Source organism: Lepus europaeus, chromosome 1, assembly GCF_033115175.1.
Source record: "Lepus europaeus isolate LE1 chromosome 1, mLepTim1.pri, whole genome shotgun sequence".
Taxonomy (NCBI): domain Eukaryota; kingdom Metazoa; phylum Chordata; class Mammalia; order Lagomorpha; family Leporidae; genus Lepus; species Lepus europaeus.
Genome location: NC_084827.1, coordinates 183,731,151 through 183,740,267, shown reverse-complemented (window position 1 = coordinate 183,740,267; position 9,117 = coordinate 183,731,151). Strand labels below are relative to the sequence as shown.

Here is a 9,117-nt window from a genome sequence, read left to right as displayed (position 1 = left end):
ATTCTGCCAGGAAGACCCGGACATAGCTCTGGGAAGCGTGGTGGCCCCCATCTAGGAGGGACAGGTGTCCAAAGCAGAAGTGACAGGGATATGGCTGTGGGACTGCTCCTGAGCCACCTCCCTGTGGCTCCTCAGCCAAAACTCTGCCCTGGGAGGGGTGGAGACGGTCAGGGAACCCCCTTGCTGAGGTCGAAAGAGGCCCTGGGGTGTGGCATCGGGGCTGGGTCATGCGGTATCTGGAGGGAGGCCGAATCCATGCTGTGTCCATCTTTGAGCCCCAAATCCCCGCTCTGCACTGAGCCAGGGACGGTGGAAGACCCCATGGCCACATTGCAGCCACAGCAAACCTGCCAGGTCCACTTCCTGTCCCTCCCACTGCTGTCCCACACCCTCAGGATGCCTCCCACATGCGTCCCGGTTTCTGCCCTGTGAGCTGGATAAGCAGGCGGTTCGTTGGCGGCTGTGTCCCTGACCTCAGCTGGCCAGGCCCAGATCAGGCTGTGGCTGCGTCCCTGACTTCGGCTGGCCAGGCCCAGATCAGGCTGTGGCTGCGTCCCTGACTTCGGTTGGCTGGGCCCGGATCAGGCTGTGGGTGCAGAAGCAGAGACCCAGTTCCATCTTGCAGGGGTTGGGGTGTGCATTGCTGTTTCCTCGGACAAAGCAGGCTTAATGCCCTCAGCCCCAGCCCACTGTGGCTGGGTGCCTCTCCTGGGCCCCTTCCACACGCCCAGCCCAGTGGCCAGTGCCCCGTGTGTCCCCAGCACCTCAAAGGTCTTGGCCCTGCAGCCCCAGAGACAAAGGTCTCCCCCAGGACTGAGGTCAAAACTTTATGCTACTTAGGGGCCCTCAGAGCTGGGACTTGGAACCTCAGCCCACCCTGGCCCTCCCGGCCAGGCACGCCCACTGTCCTTGGTTGGACTAAAGTGTCGTGAGGTCGCCAGAGGCTTCCTCCCCAGCAGGGCCTGCCGGCTCCAGACGTGTGAGCACCTGCAGATCCCATGAGCCTGGAGGCCCAGCTCCTGTCCCTCCCCCCTCCCAGCCCCCACGCCATTCTCAAGGGATTCCACCCTCCCAGGATGCCACAGGCAGAGCCTTGAGCACTGGAAGACTGCCATCGACAGTGAAAACCATGGTTTGGACTTTATTGCCCGCGGGCCGTCAGAAGCCACAGGGAGGCAGGGCAGGGCTGGGCCTGCATTCAGCCCCAGGGTCCCCAGCGCCACTCCACATGGGCTGGAGGCCCCAGGGACAGCTCCCGTGGGCCTGCCAGGGGCAGCCTGCAGAGCCGAGCCTCCCTGGTGTCAGAGTCCATGGGCAGGGCGGGGAGGGGCACAGAGGGGAGGTGGGGACCAATCTGCACTGTGGTCAGGCGTGCCGCGTGGACCCCACAGCCTCGGTCCTCCTTCCAGAGACAAGTCACACCATCTGCTGGGCCTGCTGCCCAGAGGGACCGAGGCCAGCTCGTGTCCTGAGGGGGCCCCTCTGGCTTCTCGCAGGAGACGTGAAGGGAAGGGCCCAGGCGGCAGGCAGGCCAGCTCCAGGCGAGGGCCCTGGTCTGGGGGGGAGCAGTCGGGGGGGAGGGGGAGATGCTGTCCGGGTGCTGCAGGGCTTCTGGGCTGGGCAGCAGCCGCTGTCCACCTGGGCGCCTCATCTCTCCGGCAACAGCACAAAGACAGCCGCCTTCAGGAAGCGGCCGAGGCTGCAGAGCGCAGCCAGGAGCCAGTGGGAGCGGAGGCCAGGGTCCGTGCTGACCACACACTTGAGCACGTCGGTCTGGGAGGGGAGGGGGACAGTGAGCTGAGCAGAGACCACAGCCAGGAGAGAAGCAGGAGGCGAGGCCGCGAGCTGGGCTCCCGGGAAGGGGCAAAGCCAGACTCTTGCGTGGAACAAGAGCACGCTGGGTTTCCCTGGACTCTGAAGTCTTCCGGAAGAAGGAATGGGTGTCTACCCCTGGGTCTCCCATCTTCCTATTCCCGCTAAGAAATGATGTCGTCCCTTAGCCTGGTCTGCCCGCAGCATGGGAGCAGAGTTCCCCATTCACCTCCCTGCAGGGGACTGGGCAGAGGACAGCAGCCTTGGAGTCCATGCTGAGGGCCGCCACAGATCCACCTACTCAGCCTGCAACCTCGCCGGATCCTGCATCAAAGGGCCCCAGCAGAGGAGCCCCAGCTGCCGCCCCGGCTACTCCAATAGACAGCTGTGCTCCCCAGTTCACAGTGCCTGCGGCTGGGGGCAGGGAAGCAGTGGGGGGGGGGGTCTGCCCTGTTCTGAGAGGCGGGGCTGGGCTCCCCCTGCACCAGACAGGAGAGGTTGGGACAGGCAGGGCTTGGGGGTGGGGGCTCACCCATCCGCCGCGCCGCCGCAGCCAGGTGGCCAGGGTCTTCCGCACAAACTCCCCCAGGCAGTCAACCAGGGCGTGGACCATGGCGGGCTGGGCCTGCCGCACACAGTCCACGGCCAGCCCCGCGGCCACAGCATACAGGGACACCACCTTGCCCCACGTGATGCCTGCAGAGGGGGAGCCGCAGGTCAGCAGAATCCCCCATGGAGGGCCCAGCCTCCGGGTGTGAGCAGGATGGGGGTCCCACTCCACAGCACGTGCAGCTAGCTGACGCTGGTGCCAGGCTGGTCACCCCTTGGAGAAGTTCCCAGGGGATTTCTTAGCCCAGGGTGAGCCTGCCAGGAAGCAGTGGCCAGCAGGAGCCACTGAAACTGAGCAGGGAGTAGCCCCCTGCGCCTGCTTGTCCACTGTCCTGGACACCCTGCAGGCAGCAGTACAGGGCCCGTTGTCCACAAGCCGGGAGGAAAGCAGAGGCCACAGGAGGAAGAGAGGTAGGAGGCCCTCGAAGGAAAAGCCAGGCGAGTGGCAGCCTGGGGAGGAGCACCTGCAAGTTCCCCAGGGTGAAGGCTAAGGAAGAAGAGTGCCGATTCGCCAAAGAAACCCAGATGTGAGACACATGGGGAAATGCTCGCCTCGCTGATGGTCAGAGTGGTGGGCTGGGCATGGGCTGTGATCCACCACGCCACAGCCCCTCGGAGGCCATGTGCGCGTTCAGGCGACTGTGGTCCGGTCAGCCGTGACGGGCAGGATCCGACAAGGGCAGAGACCCCCTGTGCTCCCCGGGGGCCGGCTCACCCCAGTCCGTGCACAGGGAGAAGGAATGAAGCTGGCCGGCCGCTACCGCTCCTCGGCGAGCGTGAAAGAAGCCAGACACAGAAGGCCACCCACGCTGCCGGCTGCGCGTCCAGAAAAGGCAGCGTACGCAGCCGGCAGCACGGCTGCCAGAGGCTGGGCCGCGGGAGGGCGGCCGCTCAGGAGACAGGGCGTTCTGGGCTGAAAGATCGTCACTGGGCTGTGCACTCATTTATTTTTATTTGGAAGGCAGAGAGGAGGCACAGAGAGAAAGAGAGCCATTTCCCACCTGCTAGTTCGCTCCCCAGATGCCCACAACAGCCAGGGCTGGACCAGGCCAAAGCCAGGAGCTGGGAACCCTATCCTGGTCTCCCACATGGGTGGCCAGGACCCAGGCACCTGAGCCATCACCACTGCCTCCCAGACTCGCAGGAAACGGATGGGACTCGAGCCCAGGCACTGATACGGGAGGAGACGTCCCAAGCCGGGTCTTAGCCGGGCCTGGACTTACACTCTAAGACAGTTGTGCATTACATGAACTTTAACCTGACAATAAGAAACGGGAGGAGCCCTGGAGCCAGCCCCTGCAACTCCCTTGCTGAAAATTCCCTTCTCAGCACACACACCAGTCTGCTGGTGTAGACGGATGCCGACGCACATCCAGACGTCACATGGTACCCTAAAATCTGTGCAATTTTTATGTGTCAATCATAAAGTTTTAAATCCATGTGTGAAATCCCAGCCGAGTTGGCCCCTGACAGCCTCCCAGGCCTCGTCCTGCCATCCCCCACACCCCAGCTGCAGGGGCTCCCACGGGGAGGGTCTGTCCCAGGTCCTCCTGAAGCCACCAGACCAGCAAGCTGAATCCATGACCCCCAGGGGAGCAGCTGGTCCCCTCCTGGCTGGGCCTCGTGGACACTTGTTCTGAGGGTCATGCGATGACCACGTGTCGGTGTCTGGAGCCTGGTGGGGCTGCGAGGGGCTGCAGCAGGGACCCTCAGCACCTCCTGTTTTCTTTGAGCTCCTCTGCGGTTCCTTTGCCAGCTGTTTTCCTTGAACTTCCTGAAGCACCTCACGTACAAGTCCTCACACAAGCTCCCAGCAGGTGCAGGACCTGCCCCGTGTCTAAGTCTCTGCCCTTTGAGGCTCTTCCTGCCTCCCTTTCCTACTCAGTGTGCTTTTCTCCTTTTGTAATTTGAAAGGTAAAGAGCTAGACAGAGAGAGACCTTCCACCTGCTGACTCACTCCCCAAATGCCTGCAACCACCACGCGCAGGCTGGGCCAAAGCCAGGAGCAAAGAACTCAGCCCGAGCCTCCCACATGGGTGGCAGCCATCCTGCCACTCCTAAGGTGCGCATCAGGGCTGGACCCAAGTGGAGTGGCCGGGGCCTGAACCAGGCACTGCACCACAGGAGAAGGGCCCAGGCAGAACCACTGAGCCAACACCTGCTCCCTGGGGTTTCCTTTTTATTTAGGTAACAGTCTGTTACTGTAAAGTTAATTTGTAAAAAGCACGTTACTACTCAGGATGTCACCCCAGCGAGATCGCACTGTGTGTCCTCAAGGTCTGTCCACACTGCACCCTCCCTGGTCCTGCTGCGTGATATTCCTGGGCAGGGCTGTGCCGAGGCTGGCGTCTCCGCCTGCTGCCTGACACACACGTGGGCTGTCTCCACCTTCTGGCTGCTCTGAGTAGCGCGGCCATGAACGCTGGCGTGCGAATCCGTGCGCGTGAACGGCTCTACCTCTTGGCAGTGACCGTGAGGCCTGACCCCTGCTGCCAGTGGCTGTGTCCAGCGGTTTTGCTGTGCACCTCCCCCTGCCACCGGCCTCACGTCTTCCCGTGTGCTTGCTGGTAACCGGCCGTTGTCCTTGTCCACTCCGTCCTGGGTCCAGCGGGGCCTGGCTTGTTCATATTTATGTGTGAGAGTTCTTTACATATTTCTCCTCTTCTGTGACAACAGACCTCACTCGTGGGGCGGGCACGTGGCACAGCCCGTTAGTGCCAGTTCCAGTCCCGGCTCCTCTGCTTCTGATCCGGCTCCTGGCCAAGCATCCTGGAAGGCAGCAGCTGATGGCCCAAGAGCTTGGGCCCCTGCCACCGACATGGGAGTCTGAGGGGGAGCCAGGCCCAGGCCTGGCTGTTGCAGGCATTTGGGGAGTGAAGCGGTGGATGCAAAATCTTTCTCCCCCAACCCCCAGCTGTCGCTCTGCCCTTCAAGTAGATGAAAATAAATACACATCTAAATAAAATTTTCCTCTTATAAGAAGGAAAAAGATGAAAACTGCCAACTTTTAATCAAGGTAAGAAAAATGAGTTTTCCACTCACAAGAGCTCCAAAGCCCAAGCAGCGCCAGTTGTCTCTGCCCCTGGGGCTGGGGTCTCCGTGAGGCCACTCCAGAGCCCGGCTGTATCACAGCGGCCCAGCCAGGGGAGGTCCAGGCTGGTGGCTTTCGTGCGGCCACACTCACACCCCAGGGCCTTGCCAGGAGGAAGGTCCGGCCTGAGGGGCAGTGTGTGCCCCGCTGGCTGCCACGGGGCAGGAGGGCAGGTGTGGGGCGACTAGGAACTCAGGGCAGTGCTCTGGGGTGAAGTGTTGGGGGCAGCCTGAGAGCCAAGTGGCAGGCCTGGGACCCCGCTCTCCCGGGCAGCTCTGCCTTGCTCCCTCTTGGTGGCTCTGAGGCTCAGAGAAGTTAAGGCAGCCATCAAAGGCCACACAGCCTGTGAGGGGGCCCCTGCTCCCCATCGGCTGGGCCACCCGAGTGGCATCAGGGCCTGGGTAGAGGCTGCCTCAGATGTATGTGGGGGCCTCCATGAGACAAGCCTGCCTGCTGGGTAGGCCCCAGTCTTCCAACAAAAGCCACTGGATTTAAACTGAACAAAGCTGGAGCCTGATGCCTGGGTCCTGCTCAGCTGCGTGCCACCCCTCTCTACCACCTCCCCCTACCCGGCAACCCCTCAGAGCCTCTGCTGTTGGATGCACCCACCTCAGACCTCACTGCCCTGCTCTTCACACCCCAGGAGCCACAGGTAACGGGTGTGCTGCTACCTCTCCAAGGTGCCCCAGAGCCACCCTGCCTGGGACTCACCTCTGACCAACAGAATCAGCAGACTGACCTGTGACCTCTGCGGGTGCACGTGGAGAGCCTACAGTGCCCAGCCTGGCTGCTGGGGACCCAGCACCGCACAGTGAGAAGCCACAGCACCCACAGACACGAGGCCCAGGGCCCCGGGAGCCACAGCCATTCCAGCACCATGGGCCAGTCTGTGACACCAAGAGGCAGCCCCAGCGGCAAGAAGGCACATGTGAGGCCCAAGGACCAGTCTTGGGAGCCTGCCATAATCCAAGACTGCAGCCCCTCCCCAAGCCACTCAGGGTGGTGGTGCCAGGCCTACCTGCAGAGAAGATGTGGCCAGCCACGGCCAGGAACGCGTCGGTCACCACGGGCTCGGATTGCAGGGAGATGTGGAGCTGGCGGGCCACGTTGCGGTAGACACTGGGCCGAATCAGCTCCAACTCGTCCCCTGCGTGCCACACGGATGCGTCAGCCCCCGTGGCCCAGCCTGAATGGACCTGGACTCGGGCCTGGCCTCCCACTTCACCTACCCTGATCCCCACTTAACCCGATCCCCGTCCTCACCTGAGCCCCTCCCACCTAGCCCCTTGAGACAGCGAACAGGGAGGTGTGCAGGCGCCACCCCGCTTCTGACAAGCCGGCCCCCAGGGCCTAGCTGGCCGGGCCGGTGGGGCAGGAATCCTGTGGAGGAGGGTGGGCCGTGCCTGCCCGGTGACTCACGGCAGGCAGCAGGAGGGACCAGGCAAGCAGCCAGAACTCAGAACCCATCCTGGGGAGGGGCTGGGGAAGACAACACAGGTGGCCACCCCCTCCCAGCTGCCTCAGAGGGGCTCAGGCCCTAGTGGCATTTGGGGGTGGCTCCAAGAGGCCCTGAGCCACCAGTACCCACACTCTGACCCGGGCTCCCGGTGCCAAGGGGTGTGTTTGGATGTGCTCTGACCCCAATGGAGGAAGCGCCCCCCACACACAGGCCAGGGAAGATGGGCCTCGGCCTGAGTGCCCCCAGCCTGGCCACTTCTGCAGCCAAAGCCAACAAGGAAATGCTGCTGACCAGACCGCCCCAGGCTGTGAAGGGGCCAGTGTCGCCCTGGAGCCAGCTGTGCTCCATCCACTCCGGGAAGACCTGGGACCAAAACAGAGCTACGAGGCCAGCGGGGTGGGACATGGCACGGAAAATCCCAGACCTCAGGGGCCGCTTGGGACCGGCCCCCAGAGACCAACTGTCGGCTGCTTCCGTTCTGCGGGGGGGGGGGGGGGGGGTGGATCCCGAAGGGAGGCAGCGCAGGACCGCGGGGGCACTCAGGCCTCCCCCAGAGCAGCTGTGGCAGCAGAGGGCGGTGAACCAGGCGTGAGGGAGGTCCAAGCTGTCTCCCTCCAGGCCGCCTGACTCAGCCCTGTCCCTCGCCCAGAGCAAAGCCTCAGGCTCTCGGAGTGGGTCGAGAGGCTGTGAGGGCACAAAGGCTGCAGGCCAGGCTGAGACAGGACTTCCTGCGGTCATCCAGGGCTCTGGGGGCTCTGACAGGCCCAGAACACCCACCCCCACCCAAGTGGTCCTCACAGCCCAGCTAGAAGAGACAGCAGCAGGCAGTGGATCTCGGGGGCCCTGTCAATCAGATCCGACTGTGGCCACCTGGCCACCCCCTCAGAACGGCTCCGCCTGTCCTCCTTCCACTCTGGTGTGTCACCAGAGCGCTGGACACTGACACCCACAGCATCCGTCCACCCCACCCCGACACTCACTCCCGAGCAGGCTGGGTCTACGCAGCAGAACATCAGACCCGGGGGCCGCCTCAGAGTCACCCCAACCACAGGCCAGCCTCGCGACACTTGCCTGAGAGCCCACTACTCAGAGAGTCTGCTTTGCTGCCCCCCTCCTCCTGGGCACTGCCCTGGGCCTCCTGGGCTGTGGGGAGAGGGGCTGCCAGGGTCAGGCTTTGGCCAGTTTCTCCCTGGCTGTGTGCAGCCCCAGAAACAAGCGCGCCCCCCCCCCCGTGTCTCCCCAGGCACAGGGCAGCCACGGGGGAGGGGGGCGAGGGGGGAATGACCGCAGGGCCCTCAGGGGCTTCCAAAGCAGTGGATCTCAGCTGGTGACTCCAGCCCTGTCTTCCAAAACAAACACGGGACACGTGGTCCCACAAAGGCGTTCTGGGCCCAGCTGAGGACAAGGGTCACTCCGGAGTCCAACCTCTGAAACATTCTCTCTGGAGCTGTCTGAGAGTCTGGGATCCGGACGGAGAGGCAGGGGGCGCGCGCCGCCACCCCGGCAGACCGCAACCTCCCGGGCGGCCCCGTCCCTCCGCCGGGGGAGACCCAGGGCAGGCGCCCGGGGACCCGCCCGCACTCACCCAGGCGCAGCAGCACGGCGCACACCTCGGCCAGGCGGCCGCCGGGGGCCGGTGCGGCGCGCTCGGGCGCGCTCCAGGCGAGGCCGGCGCGCAGGAGCCGCGCGTGCACGAACTCCCGGCCCAGCGCCTTGGCCTGGGCCACCAGCTCCTTGTCGGTGGGCGACCGGTCAAAGGCGTCCATGATCTCCGCGGCGAGGACCGAGGAGCGCCGCAGCACCTCCATGGCGGGCACGCGGGCGGGGGACGCCGCACCTGCGGGCAGACAGCGCTCAGCCGGGAGCTCCGGGGTCTGACGGATCCGGATCCAACTACAAAGACCTCCGCGGCGGCCGGGGAGCGGTGGGAGGCGCCGCCGAGACAGGCGACGCGCCCCCCGCCCCCGGCCGCTGCGCCCGGCCCCGAACCCGCGGCAGCCGGCGCCCGGCCGGGCCCCGCGCAGCCCAGGCTGTCGGGCCCCGCCACGCCGTACGCGGACCCCCGCACGGCGCTCACCTCTGCGGCCGCATGGCGCGGGCGCGGGTCTGGCCCAGGCTCTGCGCGCCGCCGCCGCCGCCGCCCTCG

The 9,117-nt window shown here is 64.7% G+C and overlaps 1 protein-coding gene across 2 annotated transcripts; it reads right to left on the bottom strand.

The window, feature by feature from the left end:
• Nucleotides 1–1,121: 1,121 nt before the first annotated feature.
• Nucleotides 1,122–9,117, bottom strand: BOK (BCL2 family apoptosis regulator BOK). 2 transcript variants are annotated; one of them, XM_062194339.1, is made up of 5 exons: nt 9,049–9,117; nt 8,557–8,808; nt 6,531–6,659; nt 2,345–2,508; nt 1,122–1,773 (listed from the first exon to the last, which is right to left on the bottom strand). In XM_062194339.1, exons 2-5 carry the CDS (start codon nt 8,777–8,779, stop codon nt 1,648–1,650), a joined length of 642 nt encoding a protein of 213 aa, XP_062050323.1. In that variant the 5' UTR covers nt 8,780–8,808; nt 9,049–9,117; the 3' UTR covers nt 1,122–1,647. The 2 variants fall into 2 exon arrangements, with proteins under 2 accessions (XP_062050323.1, XP_062050333.1); XM_062194349.1 differs by lacking the exons at nt 1,122–1,773; nt 2,345–2,508 and adding an exon at nt 4,584–5,348.

Coding starts and splice junctions, on each gene's coding strand:
- BOK (XM_062194339.1), bottom strand. CDS start 8,779: ATGGAGGTGCTGCGGCGCTCCTCGGTCCTCGCCGCGGAGATCATGGAC. Junction 6,660..8,556: donor CGCCGTGCTGCTGCGCCTGG/GTGAGTGCGGGC, acceptor TGTGGCACGCAG/GGGACGAGTTGGAGCTGATT. Junction 2,509..6,530: donor TGGCCACATCTTCTCTGCAG/GTAGGCCTGGCA, acceptor CCCCCTCTGCAG/GCATCACGTGGGGCAAGGTG.